We start from the raw sequence: 22018 nt of genomic DNA on the forward strand, positions 1-22018 counted from the left end.
GGGGATCATCATGCAGTGAGAAATCTCCAGCACAAAGCTTCACAAACCACTTTTGACACATTTGATCAGTCACAGCACCTTCTCTATACACTGCACATATCTCTTTTTGCACTTCAGTTGCACTTTTACCTTTCTTGAAATAATGAAACATAGTATGCCCAAATGTTTATTTTCTTCCATTTTCAATATTAAAATGACTACACAAAAATTCACCAATTTTGATTTTTTTAAATGCATGCTGATATGCCAGTTGTCACAATACAGCCTAATGATATTGTTTCAAATGAAGTTAAAGACAACTAAGTGGTACTGGAGCCAACCTATGGAAAAAAAACAAACTTTTTGGCCAACCATATATATTTGTTGCAGATGACAGTAACAAAGAAAAGGCAACCTCTGACTTGAAGATCAGTTCATTTGGACTAATCCATGGGTTAATTTAATATATGACATTATCTACATACTGATTAGTTATTGTTATCATAAACTGCTTTATGACTAGTCTTTCATAATTGATGCCTGAAGTTTTTGTTTTGTCTGCATCATTTTGCTTTGTCAAAAGTTACTCTTTATTTTGAAGGGTATTTAGAAACAACATTGCTTCTTTATTTTTTTAATTCTATTTTATTGATTATGCTATTACAGTTTTCCCAGTTTGTCCTCCTTTGCCCCCTCCACCCAGCACACCCCACTTCATCAGGCAGTCCCCACAGGGTTTACCAAAAAGACCCCAGAAATGCAGTGGCAATACATATTTCTTCCATTCATAATGTTATTCTGCTACACACTTGTGATTTAGCATGAAACCTTGGGCTTGGGCATGAAACAGAAAATAAGAATGAAGCTTCAACAAAGGAAGGTAAATAAATCATTTGAAGTACATAATATTTTAGGATCACTCTGCTCATGGAAACCTCTGATGTTAGGTGAGCTATCACCATGAAGAAAAGAGAGTGGAGGGGCAGGCTTATTGACATGTTTAGTTTCAGTTGATTTTTTAAAATCTTAAGTTATTTGCAGTGCTCTTGTAAAGTAATATTTTAGATAATTCATAGATGCTGAATAGATCTTTGTTATTTCTACTACTAATTTTTGCCGCTCTTTGTGTAGTATAAAATGCAGTGTGACATATCAAAGACTAAAAGACTAATGCAGTATAAGACTTTAAATTGTCATTTTAATTCGCCTTTTTTCTCTGAATCTATTTTAGGAACTGGGACTTGTCATTACTGGAACTCTTCCGGTCTTCAATATAACTGGCCAAGTTGAAAATAAGACAAACTTAAAGGTTAAAAGTTAATTGATAACATTAATAATAATAAATGATAAACTATGACTTTGAATCTCAGTGTGGATATTTCTATAAGGAAGTTCATACAGTATAACTGTCTGTGGGTCGTAAGTAAAAGGCAACAGCTGCTTATGTGATAACCACCTGGGGAAAAGGAAATACAGGTCAAGTTCTCTGCTTCCCCAGAAATAAGATTCAACTTAACTCTATTTAACTGTGACCTGATGAGAACACAAGTTCAGAGACTGGGAGTTATTATGTGATAAAAGGGCAATACCATTGTGTGCACATTTTTAAATGCATCTATGATATTCATGTATTTTAGAAAGAAAGTCCAAACAAAATCATGGTGATGTGTGTACCACATGTACATAGATGTATTTAATGAGTCATTCCTCCTCCAACTCCCATTCAAACAATTGTTTTAATCATCTGTAACTTAAGAATCTGATTCAAATAAAGAGTTATTTTTATTTTTTCTATCTTTAAGGTTCAGGAAAAACATTTGAGTTTCATGAAAAAATATTTATTTCTATAACACTAGTATATTGCCAATGCAATAAAATACTACCCACCTAGAATTGCGAAAGTTCTGAAAAATATGTATCTTTTACTTGTTAATTTCCATTTCCTACTTTTTAAATACTTTTGGCTTAAAAGTAGGGTTGCATTCTTATTTCTTAGTTTGCATCAAAAAGAATTGAAGAATGCCAGGGAATACTGAATTTCATTTTGCAGTCTGGTTGACATTCTTGATTTGAGGGACATTTATTTCCGGTGTATGATACAATGAAACCTATTACATATAAACATTATTTGTTTCATTATTATATATTTCACTTGAGCTCCTTATTTTAATAATGCAGCCATAGAAAGCATTGGTTATTCCTCTTTGGAGGCCCATTACCATTGTTAAGTATCTGTGGGTCATAATATAATCCACCAAGGAGTAATTCTCTGTCTCCTCATATGACTGTATAAGGATTGCTTTAATTTGGGACTTTGCTCAAACTAGGATTGGTTCTCAAGAAACAGCATAGTTGTTGACATAACTTTCTCATTCTTTAGGCACCTACACAAAGTTTCAAGAGTCCTTATAATAACTATAGACTGGATTTCATAATTTTCTTTGTGACATTTCCATTTATTTTACAATTTATATAATTCTATTTCAAACAAAAATTCCTGCCCTGGCTGCTGTGACTCAGTGGATGGAGTGCTGACCTGCAAACCAGTTTGCAGGTCTCCAGTTTGATTCCCAGTCAGGGCACATTCCTGGGTTGTGGGACAGGTCCCCAGTAGGGGGTGTGTGAGAGGCAACCACACATTGATGTTTCTCTCCCTCTCTTTCTCCCTCCCTTCCCCTCTCTCTAAAAATAAATAAATAAAATATTTTTTAAATCCTGATTTCATATCTTAACACTGTTTCCATTTTTATGTCCTGTAGAATACTGTGATAGGAGTTTGCTAACCAGCCTCCTTGACTTGCAACTAAATCTATGTTGCCCATTCTTTGGTATTTAAAGGAAATTAGCAGCAAGCAGAAACAGTGTTTTGAGGATTTCTGCTCTTTATTACCAATAAATTCATAGGCTTTTCAGGCTAGTTACCAATACACAGACACTGTCAACAGCAAAAATCTATCGTTTTCTCATTCCATATTGCTCAGCATCTTTAACCTAGACATATTTGTGTTTCTGAATGATGGAGTCCACCACAAAGTCAGTCTACAGCCACACATATAGACACACTCACAGAGCTACCGCTGCTGACTGTACTGTAGCAATAAAGTTAAGTATTAGGGGTGATGTGCACAAGAAGTATCAAATAAAAATTTTAATATATATTTTAATTTTTAAGCTCAATGATCAAAATTTCATTTTTTAAACTAAATAATAAAAAGTGATAAAATTGTGGGAAAACAGTCAAAGCTGAGAATCATTGTTAATCTTGTAAATTGATACATGTATAGCATTATATATATTATATATGTAAGTATATTATGTATGTTACATATATGTATATAAAATTTGAGCTAGTATGGTATACAACTAATGTCTAACAAAGGGATAAATAATGTAATGATTGTGTAGAAATATGTAAATTTTGGTTATAAAACATACTACCGGTTTTGCTCTCTTACAGAACCAGCTGATTCTTGGTGTGATGGGAGTTGATGTGTCTTTGGAAGACATTAAAAGACTAACACCACGTTTCACAGTAAGATACAATTTACCCTTTTAATACCTATTCTGTTTTAATACCTCTGTACTAATTTAATTTCTCCATAAAGCATTAATTAACTCTCAAAATTTGTACAGTTATATTAGCATATTAGCAAAGAAACTAAATGTTAAAAAGGATCCTTAAGATAAAAAACAAAGATACTGTGTTATCCTTTTTCGTGCTTTAAAATGTATATTTAAGATTTTTTTAAATGAGAATCTCTATCTAAATGTGTTTGTTGCTATTGATGTTGTGTGTTTGTTTCTAGCTGTGCCCCAATGGCTATTACTTTGCAATTGATCCTAATGGTTATGTTTTATTACATCCAAATCTTCAGCCAAAGGTATGTATATAATTTGTTTACAGTGATTAGTGTCCTATAAAATTAATAATAGGCTTGTAATTTGAAAGTTCACTGTATTCCACTAAATAGAAGAGAACATTATTATATCTGTAATGTTAATAGATGAAAAGACCACAGTTTATAAAATATGAATGTGTGAAAGCAGTTTTTCATTTTCTCTTACCAATTTCGCTATCCAAAATGTAGCAAATCAATATTCTTATCTTAAAAATAAGAATATCACCACTGGTGCCTGAGTTCCTCACACCCCTCTTGAAACTTTGTTGAAGTCTGTAAGGTAGTGAAGGCGATCACCTCACCCCAGTGTGAACCAAAAAATGTAAGCGATGTTCCACAATGCATAGCCATGATTTCTGTTGCCCTTTTCTTCTTGCATTATCTCTCCCTTTCATCTTCCAGAGTGTTTTTTCCCCTACTTTTGATCAGACTTGTAAACATATGTATGCAATTCAATAAGTAAAACCCAATGGGATGGGCTTCAGAAATGGGAAGTATTTATTAATCAGTGAGTTATCAGAAAGTAATAAAACTCTGTAGATTGACCATTTTATCTTTGTGTCTATATTTTTAAAATATAAAGTATTTTCTTAAATATATCAACTAACATTTTTTACTTTTTATTAATGTTCACAGGTAGGGTAAATTTATTTACTAGTTAAAATTGGTAAAATCTCATAATTGTACTTTATAAATATTTTCAAATTGTCAACTTTGACGATAATCCTGAAGATTATTTAAACCATATTATAGTGAAACATATGTAGACTTCTGCATAATACTTTCAATTTCCTGGTCATGGATATTTAATGTTAGTGATATTTTAGGACATATACAAATATATGAGCACACACACACACTACACGCAAAGTTGAGTCATTTAAATATTGCCACATCAATATAAGAACCATTGATATTAAAGCAAAAACATAATAAATGATTATAATGAATGTCTATTCTAGTTTTTCTCACTTTGGAACTTATTACCATACAGTTTGTCATGATCTAAATATTTGCAATTAAATATAGCTGCTGGTCACCCTACATCATTTTAAAGGTATTTTATTATGCATGCACTATAGGCATTTTTCACATGATTATTAGTCTATCAGAGTTCTTTCTAAACATGTCACATTAAATTCATCTCCATAGAGTTGTTTATGAGTGGCTAAGCAGTCTATGATTTTGCATAGTTGGATACTTTTTCATTTTAAGAATTAAAAAATGGTGATATTTCTTTTGGTTTTTATTTATCCAGTCTATTTTAAATTGTGTTATCATAACTAAGCTGACTAAAAGTAATAACAATGTGATGTGCTGAAGGGTGTGAAGGATCCCTATTTTCATGATTGCAGGTCTTAATCCATTCTCCAAAGGAAACTAAAATATATCATAGACAAACTAGTAAAATGTAATGTGAATAATGCACATATAAAAAATATATATAAATCCATCAATTAGACCTAATAATTCGAAAAGATTTTCCCCTTTTCTGTAGTCTTCTGCTAATAACCAATATTTATGTAGAAAATATTTTGTTACTATTTGAAAATATTAATATATATGTGGCTCATATTAGAAATTAATTTATAAAAATTCACACAATTACAAAGAACATATAAATTCCATAAAAATCCTTATTATAACCAGGTATGCCAGGTACTTTTCTCAGGATTATATTAAATTTTTATATTTTATATAAAATTATTAAAAGTATGCAACAGAACACTTAGAAAAATATTTTAGGAACCATTTCAAATAAATATTGTTGAAAAGTGTATTTTTTTCTGAAATTCATACTTGTGAATTCTCATCAAGTTAAATATTATGATTTCTATTTTTTAAGAGAAAAGTATGCTTGATTTTATTCAAGCTTTATGAAGAGTTATAAACCAACTCAGAAATTTAGCAACTCTTAAAAAAAAAACTGGCAACTCCACTGAAGACATTCAAGATACCATAGACAACACTTGCATCAATCTGTTCTTGTAGCTATTGCATTCATGGCAATTCTATGAATGTACATCAATACCTATGGTGCATTTGTTTCAAACTGTCCTACAAAGGAAAATGTCAACAATATAGTATGACTCTTCTTATCTCTTTTAGATGCCAACTTACTCATTATGTGCAGGTATAAGCAACTAACTACTTAGTTGTGTCTATTAATATCACCACACCAAGCATTTATGTATTCAGAAAGATAGTGTTTTCTTCAAAATTACCTTCCTTTTATTTTTCCATCATTTTTATATAGGATATAATACTGTTTTTATAAATGGTGTATATAGATGAAAATTATTTTGATAGATAGTAGATTAGGTATGCAAAAACATTGGTTATAAAAAGAATATAATTGGGTCTGGTAAAACTGAAAACTGCTGCAATATACAGGCCCACAGTACTAAGGCAATGCAGTTGGTTTATCAAATCTGTTCATGGGCATTTGTCTCCATCCCAGTTTTTTACTGTTACAAACAAAACTGTTATTGATGACCAGCACAATTTCTATTTTGTGGTTAATGGTGTATGCAATGCAGATAGATAAAAGAATATCATAAAAGGATGATATAGGGTGGGCTGGAATGGGAGTAGGTGGGAGAAAACTGTACTTGAACAATGATTAAAATAAAATTTTTAAAAAAAGGATGATATAGTGTGTGAGAGCTGTTTTAGAAATTGACAAAGGACCAATATAGTAAAAGTAGGTATACTAACAAAATTCATTCTAATCCTTTAATCAACAATTACCAATAGAAAAAAAGGAAAATAATCATTATGATTTATTTCAAAAATTATTTTTCCATTTTTGTTTCATTTGCATAATCAGATTAGGTATATATATTAGATATCTCATTTTGATCAGTCTTAAGAAATACTTATCATAAAAGGAATTAATTATCATAAAAGGAATTATGTTTTATAGGTCAATACTTAAAATAAATCTACATCCCCTTCGTTGTCCATGTCCATGAGACATTTTTCCTTTTGGGGAAATGTATGGGAACTAAATTGACAAAAGGGAAAAAAAGTACAATACAAGTTAAATCTAAAAATAAAACAAATCTATAGTGTTACACATGAATTCTCCATTAGTTCCACAGATACAACATTTGGTGTCACTTAGGCTCAATTTGTAGGGGTTTAAAATTGACTTTTTAAATAATCCTATAATGTTTATTTTTAACACACTTGAATTATGTAAATTCTATAAATTCCTTTTTTTTTCTTTTTTAATCAGCATAAAAATTGTCTGAGACAAACCATATTTCTTACTTCCCACTTCCTCACTCTTTTCCTAGTAAAAAAGGAGAGTATGAATAGTCATTTCCCTAAAAACAACTTCAGAGTATTCTTACTAGCTTAACATTTTTTATTTACTGAAAATATTTTAAAACTTATATTTTATTTATTGACTCTTTATTAACTCTATGATACCTATTTCTGGTAAAGGAAATATCTGATCAAAATTAATTATAGCCTAGAACCCTTACCTATGTTGAAATGTAATATGATGAATTACCATCTTTCTGTTGCTTTAGCCTATTGGTGTAGGTATACCAACAATTAATTTAAGAACAAGGAGACCCAATGTTCAGGTAACTGAATGTAGTTAGCAGTGCCTTCAAATTTACTAAATCAGAGTTGGAATTAAGCTTCTCGATCCAAACTATATGATTCATGCTGCCTTTCCTGACATCAAGCTTCCAGAGCATGAGCTGAAGACGAGCATCATTTCTCAATAAGTTGGAGCAAAAACATTATTAATGATGACAGAATGTATGCATTGGCTAACTAAAAATTGCTAGCAAATTATGTAATAATAATGTTAACAATCAGCACAATCATAATCAGATGGCTTCTAAAAATAAATTGATTAAATATTGTGAAATTAGTGTCACATCCGTGTAATCCTAACAATTTGTTTGTAAAATTAACTTCTAAGTGGAATTAAAATACAATTTTGATATGAGAGTTTCTATGAGCCATAAAATTTAAGCCAAAATATTTTGAATTTCTAAATGAATATATTTAGATTAGAAATTAGAGAAATTTCCCTTTAGCTAATTAAAGAAGTCCAAAATTAAAAATAGACATGAATTGTTGTTGCTTGGCAAACTCATTACATTTTTTTCTTTGGCAAGAAAATTTAAACTTTATTAAATGTATGCATATTTCTTTAAGCACCCTAAAAAAATTAATGTAAAAGGATACTTCCTGTGGTTTAGTACAGTTTAGTAAAAGAATTTAGAATTTTGGAAATAGTTCAATGTGATTTAAGATTTCATATGATAGCTTATATTTCTTACAAAAGAAAGTTTGTGGCGTAATAGAGATGGTCCCCTACTTATGATGGTTTGACTTACAATTTTTCAACTAGCAATGGTGCAAAAGCAATATGCATTCAGTAGGAATCATACTTTGATCTATTTCTGGTCTAGCAATATGTGGTACAATACTCTCCCATGATGTTGGAAATGGTAAGTGTTCTGAGTACGTTAAAGTAGGTTAGCTGAAGCTATGGTGTTCAGTAGGTTAGGGGTAGTAAATGCATTTTCAACTTACAATATTCTCAATTTATGATGGGATTTTGGGCGATATAACCTCATCATAAATTGAGGAGCATCTGTAATAGAAAGGTAGTGTGATATTAAGAAGAAATCCTTGAGCCAGAAATTAGTAGAGCTGAGGTTTAGTTTGCTTCTACTTACAGCTATCACTGTAAACTTGAGTAATTAAGCCCCATAGTGCTTCAGTTTTTTCATTTGAAAAGCAGGAAGATTGAACTAATACTTGTTTTCTTCCCCACAAAGTATATCTGCCTAGGAAATAAAATATATCTATACATCAATTTTCAGGCACTATTTCTTGAAAATTCTAATTTAATTTGGCCAGGGATACAATCCAGCCTTCTGTTAATTTTTAAAGTAATCCAGGCTGTTCTGAACAGTACAGCCACTGGATTACTAGCTTCATTCTAGTTCTCAGATTCCATGACAGTTTGAATCTCATGTTGTTGACATCAATCTCTATGTCTTTATGATTCCTATGGAGGTTAAAATTATACTTGTCTTTCCTTGATGTAATTGTTTATGTTACTCTTCTTGCATGTTTCGTTCTGTGTTTTTACCTTAGCAGTCATGTACATCTTAGTGAATTTTTATTTTTGTAGTATTTTCATGAAAATATTGCATGTAAATATTATGATATAATTGAAAGATGAGCAAACTGAAAATTGGTTTGTTTTATTTTTGTTTTCCTTTAAGGAAACCCCAAATGGCAAACTAGCAACCACACAAGACTTCTGAAATTTGGAAATATTTTTAGAACTACGTATGTAGTATTTTTAATAATACTAATTATTTCGATTTAAAATTTGTTAACAACATTGCCTTTTATTTGAGTTCCACAAATTATGTGGTTATTCTGTCAGTTGATAATTAAATTTTACAAATAAGAAATGTTCAATATTTAAAATATCAGACAAAAATATTGGAAGTGGAGGAACTTGATTCCACTTCTCAAGCCTCTCTTGGTGCTTTCTTATTAAAAGATTCTGCTTTTGAGCTTTTCAATCACTATGCCTATGATGGGTCTTTTTAAAAATGGTCAGCCAGATTGCCATTTAAAAAGTACACTGACATGTTTCTTTTATGATTTCATTTTCTTCTCTGTGTCTTTATATGTTGGATTGGGACATCATCTTCATATTGCCAATTCTTCCTGATAATGCCTCCTCCATGCATGCTGTTTGGGTCTGGTCATGCTATGCATTATCCATTGCATGTAAGATAATACTCTTATTTATGTTTTGATTATTTTGACTTCGTTGTGCAGTGAGTTTATTAAAATTTTAATGCTGGTATGATGGTGTTTGTGTGAAGATAATTTATTTCATGGGACTTTAAATAAGCAGTTCTAATAATATTGTCAACTTTAGAGTATCCTTTGGTTATTTTAAAGAAAGGATTAGAATTATTTCTAATGTTGATTTTTATTTTCTTCTTATGAAACATGCTGCATCTCAAATCAATAAGATGCTGTCCCAACAATGGTCAGCACTGAATGATACAATACTTATTTTCAGTATTCTAGAATTTTTTTGATTCTAGATATTGAATTCATAAGCAGTGAATGTTTATATAAATTTGCCTTTAAAAATCTTCATTCATCAAAACCCATGGGAATCATACATTTTTATTAAGTGGAGTTACTCTTTGAAGAAAGGCATTTTTGTTAGAATTATAAATTAATACATGCCACATGTACATAATTTGTCATTTGTGATAAATAACATATGGTTAATTTCAATCCATTTTAATTATGGTTACTGTCTTGGGTAGTCAGTCCTCCTAAAACAGTGTTTAAATAATGATAATCTCAATATATTTTTTAAGAGGCTGTGAGGCTGAAATTAATAAAATTCCAGTGACCTTGCACTAATACAACATAGTTTGTATTTATTACTTCTACCTAATTAATTATCATTGTTAAGTGGTATATGTTTTTATTAAACATTAAATATCCAGTTTCTAAAATGTTATAGACACAATACTATTTTATTGTTCTAGTGAACTATGAAATTGTACTATGGCATGTTGCACTTAGCAAGTGCTATTGATAATCAGTATAGTTTTGTTTATCAGATAGTTAAATAAGTTTTCATTTTGTAATTGACAAATGTTTAAAATATCATATGAAGTAAATTTGCCAGGCTAACTTTTAATTTGTTATATTTATAAATAAGTAAATAACCTTCCTCATTCCACAGTGAATTTTATTTATTGTTGGGCTCCTGCAAGAAGTAGAAGATGTTAAAACAGGGAACAGAATTTAGTGAACCCAAGGGTTATTATTCTAGTTAGACTTAAGTTACAATACCTAATCTTTATTAAAATCCTTATTACTTAACCACAAATTTTATCTTATAAAATGTACTTAATCTTACTTGTTAAAAAAATATATAAAGTTCCTGAGAATCAAATATGAGAAGTAAACTTGTATCTTTATGCATTTTAAGAAGGAAGAATACATTTAGATGAGTTTCTTGGGCTTAACAAATTCAAACATAGTTTTTAAAATATTGTCTTTCATTTAATTTTTATTTCTTTATAAATACAAATAAGAAAGCATATCTATATAATTCCTTTTTATTACTAAATATATTTTCTACATGGTTATATTTTGCCCCGTTCCATCCTAATTAAAGAAAAAAGCTGTGAGTGGATCTTCAAAAGTCATTTTCCCCTAGAACTTGTGATTCTAAATGTAATGCAGCACTAAAAATGAGACTGTCTTTAGTTGGTGATTAGTAATTAAAATTTGCTACACTTAAAGCTCAAATTCCTAGCATATTAATTATTATTTTAAAATATATATATGAAAGAATATATCTTTATGTAATTATATTGCCAGCTATTTAGTATGCCTTAGGTAAGTAACTTTTACAGATTAATTTTATATTTAGATATTAATTGAATTCTATATATGGCATCATTTACAATGTTATATATGTTTAAATATTGTCATTTTTTGTGTAGAACCCCAAATCTCAGGAACCAGTCACTTTGGATTTCCTTGATGCAGAATTAGAGAATGATATCAAAGTGGAGGTGAGTGTAATAAGCAGGCTTGAACAAATACCCTCAGGTGAATGCTGGAAACACCCATTCCACAAGTATCTGTTGAGCAGCTCCATTGCACTGGGTCCTCTCTTAGGTATACAAATTTGGATTTTTTTTGTCTTTAAAAAATTATAGGTGGGCTCCCTCATCCAAAAGATCATATGAAAAAAATTAAATATTTGAATTTGGGTGTGACCTTTGTTTTTATCTCATTGTACAGGTAGAGATATTTTTAAGTATTTCAATACAAATGAAACTTGTAAATTTTAATTAAAAAACATATACATGTGGAGGATGTTGCTATAGAGTTGAAAGTTGGAGGGAAACTAACCATTCAGCCACCCAATGAGCAACATACACAGAGAAACTGACATGTTTATCTTAGTACTTGTTACTCAGAAAATTTCCATTTTATTTTAAAGCCAAAATTGTATGTCTCTTCCTCTGAGAGGGTCCCCCATCAGGATATGGATAATCATTAATAATAATAATAATATTTATTAACTATATAATATGTGTCAGTCATTGATTCTCAAGAATCTTTGAAATAGGCATTATCATCATCATCATTGCTATATCATTATTAATCTGTTGTCCTGGTGATATATTTGAGGTACCAAGAGGTTAAATAGCTTGTCTCATATTACTCAGCTAGTAAGTACCAGAGCGAGGATTTGAACTGGCTTTTATACTTCAAAGTAGAGATTTTTAAGATTCTTTCAGATGGATTAACTCCTTCTCTTATCTATGTGATGGCCACCTTTTTCTTTTATAATTTGTGGGTTTGAATTTGTACATGCTTTATGCATTTTATACACTGATTCCTTCATTGTACAATAGAATTTAACTATTATAATTATCCATGGCCAAGGCGTAATGCTGGGATGTTCTGGACATCCCAGAGTATTCTCAAAGAATAGCTGCCTACTATTTTCATTCAATTTATTCTGAAATAAGGTATAATACTTTAATAATAATACTTTGGTAGGCCAATTGAGTGCCTGCAATAAAGTAATTGTTCATTTTTCCTTAGATCCGCAATAAAATGATAGATGGAGAAAGTGGAGAAAAAACATTCAGAACTCTGGTTAAATCTCAAGATGAGGTAATAATTAAATCAGGCTTATTCTTAAATAAAAATATGCATGTTTTTAATAATTAATATTGGGAGTTGTTTTTCTTTTTTGTTAAAGCTGCATTTGTTTATAAAACAGGGGTGTCTCTAATAAATAAAAAGTTTTTAAGGTACTCTTCTTTGCTGCAGGGATATTTTCAATATGATTTTTAACTAAGTTTTATAAAATAATGTTGCTTTGGGTTTCTTGATTTATTCTTATATTAACAATATGTTCTTAAAAATTATATTTTATGTCTCCATTTTTATGGAGCCTATAAGAAGTAAAGCACAATTTAATGCAGATGTTCTAATTGTTGCATTCCATGTATTAATTATTTGGGGTTTTACATTTATTTTTACTTATTTCTTGGTTGATTTATCTTAGTATACTATTTATACACTTTGTATAACAATTGCCTTGCATTTAAATTTGAAATTAAGTCAGGAGGTAACAAAACTAACTCCATAAATCACTGGTACAGATATGTAATAAAAGTTTATTGTTTTATTATTATTCCACTGACATGGAAGAACTTTTTACTTGTATATGAGGGGTTTTGAAGTGTGTCTATCTATTATCAGTCACATGTGGAGTAAATGTACATTCATATATTTGAGTATTTGAAAAAAATATAGAACTCTGAAGCTGTTAAGTTTGGAAATTTATTTTTTTATTGAGAGAGAGAAAGAGATCAACATTGATTTGTCATTTCATCCATCCATGCATTTATTGGTGCTTTCTTGTGTGTGACCTGACCAGGAATTGAACCCACAACCTTGGTATCTTGGCATATTGGGTTGATGTTCCAACCAACTTAGCTATCTGGCCAGGGCCGAGTTTAAGCTTTTCTGTAACATTTCTCCTCAGCAGATCTTTCCCTAAAATGGGGCTAAAATCTAGATATGATATTTCATTTGGCTTTCCTCATTTTAATATCATTAGGAGTCCTCATTATAAGAACATGAGGGGAGGTATATGTCAATTTCAGTTTGTTGAAATTTCAAGTCTACATATTTACTCACATGTTAGCTATGCTGTTTACCCCCTTAGAGGAAAGATGTACACCATTCATCAGTTCTGCCAATTTCTCCATATTGTTCCACCAACCAGAACCCTGATTTGCATATTCTTTTTTCAACTTACAAATCAACTTTGTTTCTATTAAATCACTTTAATATTTTCATTCTTCAATTTAGTGCAAATTCTTTTTTTCACCGATATTCACCTATACAGTTTTCTTGTTATTAACAGTGAAAAAATATTATCTTGTATGTTTCCTTAATCTTACTTTGATATTATTTTTATAACTTGCAGAATACTAGATTGCCATGTTTTTGAATAGTAACAAGTATGTAAATGTTATTTTTTTAAAGAATTTTACTAGTGCAAAAGTTTTCTGAGTACTCCTGTCCTCCCTTCTCCCATTGTTCACTCACATAAAGAAAGCCATAAGGATGTCTGATGTATAGAGGCAACATTGTGTAGTTGCTGTACAATGAATTTGTCATCATATATTTTCTGTCATACTTTCAATTAAAGTCCTCTTTAAAACTTAATTCTTCATCAATAATTTGTGGAAAACAATATCTATCCCAAGGACTGAGTAAATGAGACAGTGACTAAGCAAAGTGCTTAGTATGTTGCCTAATTCCAGGTAATATTTCAGTGAATGTTACTGTTCTGATGAGGATGATGAAGCTGGAGATAACAAAAATGTAAAAGATATAAATTTGTCATCATTATATCTAATGGAATAAAGAATAATAATTTATGCACTATTATTGTTCAGTACTTATATATGAAGGATTTCCATATCCCTGAAGTTATTTAGCTTTCTACTTCCTTTTCTTGGTATATTTAGTTGTTTCTTTCAACCTTTGTTATATTGACTGATTAGGTGCTTATGACAGATAAAACTGTAATAATGGCTCAATAAGAACAGTAATATGCTAATCATACATTTGGATCCAGACATTGACTGCATTAATCTCCTGATATTACCCATTTCTTTTATATATACCCTAGCATGGAATATCTAAGACTATCTAACATTTCATAGTCCTATTCCATTATTAAATTTTATTTTTCAGGAAATGTTTTCCAAGTTTTGGGGTTAGTAATTTGGCATAAATTACAAAGATTTTACACTTGCATGTTCTCAAAATTTATTGTATGTTTATTTTTGTCCTAAATTTTTGCTTTGCACATACCTTTACCCATAATGGAATGATCATTGAATTTAAAAATAGATCCTCATGTTCTGCTGTTCATATAAATTTACATAGAAGAAAAGGTGATAATAACTGTGTCCAACTTTTTTCTAGAGATACATTGACAAAGGAAACAGGACATACACATGGACTCCTGTCAATGGCACAGATTACAGGTAATCAGCTAAATGTACATGTACATTGTATAAAAGAATATTCATTTCTGTGTCTTTCACCAACTTTAGTAGCTATTTGCCAGTTGATGAATATTAATCTGCATTTGCATAGCTATTTTCAGTGTAATTAAAATAGAAATGTTACCTTTTCCAACATTGAAGTATTTAAAATCATAGGTTCTTTTTTTCAAAATGAAAAATATGGGGGAAAGTTAGGAATGTAAAATTTAGGACTGAATTTATATCACATGTGTGACAAATATATTTGATATTCTGTATACTTATGCTAGTAACAATAAATGTTGACAATATACCCTTAGTTTGTAGTAATTACCTCAACTGATTTCCTCATTTAAATTAGTTTACATTACTCACATTTTAGGTTGTAAATTAACTTAAATGTAAATTTATTACATCATAGTATAATCTGATATAAAATGTTCAGTTGATAATTTTTCCTCATGAGTAGCAATTTTGTAATATCCCAATTCCTCCAATTGACTGGGCCTTGGAAAATTGGGCAGAATAACACAGTATAAAAGTGTGTTAGATTCTATGATTGTTGCTTTCTTCACTTACTTTTGAATCCCCAGCACATGAGACTGTGTCACATGATAGACATTCTGTAACTATTTACAAAATTAAAGATTAAGATTTTTAATTTCTCTCACCCTGTCAAATTCAAAGAATGGTGTTCAAACTTTCATTGAAATATTCAAGTCTGAAGGACCCTTTGGCTACATATCAATATGTAGTTAATATGTAGTCTAATTAATAGCTTGTGGTGTGCTCAGCTGTTCCTTGACAACCTCCCCAACATACATACAACCTTTCAGGGGAGCCCAGAGTGCTGGAATTTCCCTAGAGTCCTAGTGTTGTTATCATTGGAAACTGTTGCCTTTTGTGTTTCTAGGAGGGTATACGGAGTAGATACAGAAGAGAACATAGATGTTAATCTCGTGACTGAATACATGCCAGTCTTTCTCCACTTGTTCATTTTTTGACATACTTTTGAGCCTACTGAGAAACACCAGAATGACTGGTTTAATTATTTTTTATTTGTCTGTCTACTGATTTCTCTCTCATTTCCACTAGGCATCTCTTTACACAAACAGTCTTTATGTACTTGTGCAAGTCATTATTTTCTCTTTCTTTTTTATGACTGTTGCTAGCTTTCCTTTTTTATTTTTGGATAAAAAGACATAACAGGACAGAGGGAATCTAGGAGCCCTGTCTCTTTAGGGATGACTTTGTAAAAAAAAAAAATATTGGATGCACCGTGACAAATATGCTCTGTACCTTTGTTCCTTAGATGGACAAATTCTGAGTTACAAAACTGTTTCCTTTTGACCCTGACAGTGATTCAACAATGACAAATGGTTCTACTGCAATTATAATTATACTTTGAGGTTTTTGGTTTTCATTAGACCTTACCTAAATGTGTTTGTAATAGTCTCTCAAATGCCCCCCACATTCGACCCCTTTTCCTCACACACCCAGACATAACACACAGCGTGGCCAAATTAATGTTTATTTCTCCAGTGTTGAGCATGTCATTTCCTGTTCACAAAACTTTAGTCTCTTCCCACTTTCACCCAAGTTAAATTGGAGCTCCCAGGTCTGATACTCACATACATTTGTCTAACCCAACCCGTCTGCCCTGTTGTTTCTCTCTCTGCCTTCTGCACACAAATCACTGTTTTCTGAACAGGCCCACCTTCCCTACTTCTGCGTGTCTCCCACCTGCATTCCCTTTCCCAGTCTACAGCATTGAGCCAGGTTCGATCTCTTTCCGTTATAAGTACCTCCCTGAATCTCTGTACAAATACATTCACAAATAGCAATTTAGAACAAAATGTTATATTTGAATTGAAGAAAAATGGCACATATTGACTTAATGAATAAGGTATCAAAATTTCACTTAATGATTTTTATGTCCTTAAGCCTTGGTATAATTTAGAAACCACATTTTGAAATATAGTAATTAATTATATTAATAGAATTCTCTCATTTTTAATGAAGAGTTTAGTTTGACAGTGATAAATGATGGAGTTGAAAAGTGTGTTATATTCCACTTAACTAGTTAATCATGTTTATGTGAGTCACAAAAATATTATGTGGGATCTACCGTCCATCTGGTGGCCACTGGCTTCATTAGACTTGAATCTCTAGGAGAAAATAAACCAGCCTTGGTGTATTGGTTTTATATGGAGAGAGACAGCAAAGGCTGCATATGAGAGCATCTTTGGGAATGTGGGTAAAGATCTTATCTGCTATAGGTTGAAGAAATAACTGTTGCCTTAAGATGGAAATAACAAAGTGAGACTTGCAGGCCAGATATATATTTAATGTGCCAGTTTAAAACTTCTATTTTATCCCTCATGACTTTCCACATTATTTTCCATGGTACATGAGATGTAGTACAAACTTACAGAATGACATTGTGGCAGCTGCATGATATAATGTTATCAGTTTTAATTAGAAGTTTCTCTTAGCAATAAATGCTGATGGGGTAGTAAAAATGTCCTAATTTCCCTTGTGGGGAATTTTTAGGAGACAGTTTTCAAATGCTCAGTAATTCTGCTCTACATTTTATAAATGGCAAGTGAATCATGAAAGGTCATCTCGCCTTCAGGCTAATTGTACTGCTTACTTTCGTTTTAATCCCTGCATCCACTTAAAGGAAGTTACCTATAAAATGAATGTAGAGATTTTCATTAAATCTACATAACATTTTATTTCTCTGACCTTTATTCATAAGGAAAGTCTATGAATTACTTAGTGATGGAGAAAGATTTGGGAGCTGGAGGTAACAAGCAATCACCCATTCTGCTATCTTGACTGTGTATTTAAGTTGTAACAAACCATTGATTTTTATTCTTCATGAAATGAATTTTTAGCTACATATTAATAAGATGGAAAACCTGGAGTTTTATGGGTTTTTTCTCTTCTGTATTGTCCATAAAATATGTAATGAGATTATAGTTTGGACATCAGCCCAAAATCCTTGGAAACATGAGGCTTGAATTATTTTAAAGAAGATCCCCTACAAATGCCTAGACATATTTAGAAACCTGGATATGCACACCTTTTCCTATACATTGCTAAATTTTATATTAAATATTAAAGGCAAATGCTGAATGACTCAGTTGGTCAAGTTAATCTAGCATCACTTTTTGAAAATAGTCTCATTGCCCATCTTTGATATATACTAATTTTTTCACTCATTAGTTTATAAGTTTCCTTCTATATTAAAAGAATTGCAAAGGCAATTTGCAATAGTGAATGTGGATATGAAATAATTAGTTATGTCCTTCACATGTATATTAGCCATTGTGACAGTAAAAGAACTACATCTATGCCATAGTATTATTGGAAATTGCACAATATTCAAACATTCTGACCTCTTTTAATAGTTTTAATGCATTATGTGATTTATTAATTGGCAACTTCAGAGTAGTAAGGTCACCTGCCTGTCAGCTCATTATTTTGTTTAGTCATTAAGATAACATTTGAAGACAGGTTTGTCTGACAGACTCATGTCTGAAACTTTCTGAACTCGGTCTAAGATTTGCACTGGGCCTCTCCTCCAGTTTGCACATCTTTTATAAGTTTAGAGTAGCCCACAACTTTTGTAAAGTACTCAGCTCATGATGTATGTCCTGTTGTACCTGACAACAATTTACCGAGTACTATGGAATATCCACAATAAATGAACTTGAAGTTTTGGTTAAGAACCAATGGGATGAGCAAGAAATTTTTCTTGGTGCTATAAAGGAATTTGAATTTTCCCATTAACAAACTCTGTGGACTTATCTTTAAAGAATATATTTCAGATGATTATGTACATATATACATATAATAATACATTTATAATTTTTAATAGCATACATTTGCTACAAAGCACTTTAACATTACATATAATTCATGAAATTTATTTATTTTGTTTAAACATACCCTAGTATTATTATTTTTCAACAGAGTGTTTTAATATACATTTCTGGAAATATAGTACCCATGGCATTTCTTCCTCAGCTAATATATGGGCATATTTAGAAGCTTATTTTCCATATGTCTCTTCTGATCCTCTACAGTATAGAGAACTGGATGACTCAGGATGGCAAGACAGAATTAAGTCCTCTATTAGCTGAATGTGTTACTATCGAAGTAATATGACTTTTCCTTCCCATAAGGAAGATTTCTGAATTTTCCATGAACTTGACGTGTTTTTTAAGTTATGTTTCATTTTTGTTTGTTTGTGTTTATGCTTCTCTTGTTTCTATTGCAGTTTGGCCTTGGTATTACCAACCTACAGTTTTTACTATATAAAAGCCAAAATAGAAGAGACAATAACTCAGGCCAGATGTAAGTACTGTGAAAGCAACTTTAGGGTCTATTTGTTATCTTCTAGTATCAGATGTTCAAAGATGACTAGATTGACTAGATTTTGGAATACCCAAGGCTTACATATTTTAGTAGCTGTTACTATCAAATCTACAGCAATGATTCTAACCCATTCCAAACATGCAAGGAACAAGAAATATTCTACATGGATAGAATATGAGCAGGTACTCCAGTCTCACTGGCAGTCCCCACCACCCTTCCCTGCTTGCTTTGTGCTCATAGAATCATTGCAGTGCTGTGTCCTCTGTTGCTGTTGTGTTCAGGGTCTGCTAGCGGATGCAAACTGTTTCACATGCTCTACTCATGGCACTGTGCTAGTAACGCTTTGCCTTTTCTTTGTTTCTTCTGTTTTTCTGTTGTTGTTGCTCTTGGCGAGAGTAATATTGTGCTCCACATGGTCTACTTTGTTTGAATACCTTAAATTTCACCAGTTTTTGGCTTTGTTTGGCAATTAACTTTTTCTCATAATCCAAATTAATGTCCTCAGTAACTCAAATGAGTTTTTTTTTTTAAGCATCCTTTGGAATGTGGAGTAATTATTAACACTAGTGCATATTTCAAGTCATCATTAATCTTTGTTTTGGATGATTAGATTTAGTAAAGTAAAATGACCATCATATCCTTGGCACATCACTCAATTATTACTAACAACATAAATTTTTGGTACAATAAAGTAAAAATATGTATATTTATATATACCTTTTATATATAACTAAGTAAACTAGATTTGTTTCATTTTTATGTGAGTCCTGTTTTTGTCTCTGCAGCCCTGGTGCATAGTGCATTGTTGTATTTTATACAGTTATATCATGGTCACTTGAAAGATATGATGGTCTTTTAACAACCAGCAACTTTGCATGAGCCAGTTCTTTGTAGATAAATGAGGGGATGACTGGTGGGTCTTTGATGATTGGTAAATGCTTCTGTTTATAGGCTAACATCATTGGTATTGCACCTGCATTAAACACTTTGAAAAATGGACCCTTGAAATAACTACAGTACAAGAGAGTGCTCTAGTAGTAACTGACAGGTCATACTTTCTATTTTTCAAAAATATGTGTCTTCTTTTCCAGACTACAGCTGTACATAAATGAACCTTTGATCTATACACAATATTTTTATTCAAGAAAATCATTGAATAAAATATTGTTTGTGACCCCTTTTGCTTTACCCTCTTTTTTTTTGTTTCCCTGCTTTCTCTTTCTGATGGATTTTGACAGCAAAAAAGGGCAAAATGAAGGGCAAGTATTTTCTCGTTGCTCAATTTTTTTCTATTTTGTACACTTGACATTTTCACTGATTTTTCCATTCCTATTGGATATTATCCTTTGTGCTTCTCATTTGCTATATTTTCCTCCATGATCACTCAAATCCTAGTGTCCAGAAATGGGAAAAAAACATGCTTATGTTTTCGAATAGAACCTGTTTCACATTCAAGTTTTTTCTTAGACAAATACTTCTGTGTTTTTATCCTTCCACTTACTAATTCATACTAATGTGAATAATGTCACTAATTCACTAAGGCATTTATTGAAATCATTTTCTTTACTATAATATTGGTAAAAATTTTTATGTTGATATTTTAAATAAAATGCCTCTGATGTAACATTGATATCAATTATTGTGGTTATAGTATAGCTAGTAAGTGGGAAAATTATAAACATAACATTTTCTCTGATATAACTTTTTAGTCCATATTATAAAATTAAAGTTGATTTTATTTCTGTAAGTATGGAGGAAATTTTATTAATTGATGTGTTTTGATTTGGGTTATAAGTAGACTATTTTAACTTTTCTTATTAGATTACCTTTCTAATGCCTTCTTATTGCCATAGAATCTCAGGATCTATGCTCTGGATTTCTTATCTAACCCTGTAACATTATCTTTGCAGATTCAGAGACACTGAAGCCAGATAATTTTGAAGAATATGGATATACATTCTTAGCACCCAGGTTGGTTTTGTTTTTATTTTATTTTACTTTATTTTTTTTTTTATTTTTTATAGCTTGAACAAATGATAACAGCTCTGACTTGGGGGTCAAGACTGCTCTTGGTTAATTTCATGCCAAATTATGAAACCAAAGGGAACAATAACTTTAAAACTGAAAGACAACCCTGCTCATTCATTTACTTAGCCACCCAGGTACTCCCTGTGTTAAGCAGTGGCTGACGTGGGGACACAATAGTGAACAAGACAGATGTAGGTATTGCTTTTGTTGCAGCTAACTATGCAACAAAAACGACCAGTTGTGTTATTGCATTTGTGAGTGTGTGTACCATACAGACTCTATGTATGTTTTGACATGTTTTTATATATACACACACAATGATAGATATGAATAGATATGTACAGATATATATGTGTATATGTACACATAAGAATATATATATTTCATAGAAGGTCTTAACCTCATATTAATTTTTTTAATACACCAACACAACTTTCTGAGAAAACGTTGTTATATAGTGACATTTTTTCACATGCTTTTTAAGATTGACTTTTTTTTCGTTCTGCCCAATAATATCTCTCCCTCATAAAATCTTTGTCTATTCCTAATATGCATTTTTATATTTACTTCTTTTTTTCTTATAATTATTTGAAACTC

The 22018-nt window shown here is 31.0% G+C and overlaps 1 protein-coding gene across 13 annotated transcripts in view; it reads left to right on the forward strand.

Moving 5' to 3' along the window:
- Window positions 1–22018, forward strand: part of CACNA2D1 (calcium voltage-gated channel auxiliary subunit alpha2delta 1) — a 453733-nt gene that overhangs the window by 383950 nt on the left and 47765 nt on the right. For 2 of the 13 annotated variants that reach the window (XM_036010681.1, XM_028525346.2), the window contains exons 16-25: window positions 1211–1288; window positions 3437–3511; window positions 3786–3860; window positions 7421–7477; window positions 11420–11491; window positions 12537–12608; window positions 14946–15007; window positions 19296–19372; window positions 20632–20652; window positions 21304–21364. In XM_036010681.1, coding sequence (XP_035866574.1) covers window positions 1211–1288; window positions 3437–3511; window positions 3786–3860; window positions 7421–7477; window positions 11420–11491; window positions 12537–12608; window positions 14946–15007; window positions 19296–19372; window positions 20632–20652; window positions 21304–21364 — 650 coding nt within the window. Of the gene's footprint in view, window positions 1–1210; window positions 1289–3436; window positions 3512–3785; window positions 3861–7420; window positions 7478–9145; window positions 9213–11419; window positions 11492–12536; window positions 12609–14945; window positions 15008–19295; window positions 19373–20631; window positions 20653–21303; window positions 21365–22018 lie in introns of those variants that run through there. The other 11 variants (XM_036010683.1, XM_028525348.2, XM_036010684.1 and 8 more) reach the window with 7 other exon arrangements.

This window comes from Phyllostomus discolor, chromosome 10 (assembly GCF_004126475.2).
Source record: "Phyllostomus discolor isolate MPI-MPIP mPhyDis1 chromosome 10, mPhyDis1.pri.v3, whole genome shotgun sequence".
NCBI classification, from domain to species: Eukaryota; Metazoa; Chordata; class Mammalia; order Chiroptera; family Phyllostomidae; genus Phyllostomus; species Phyllostomus discolor.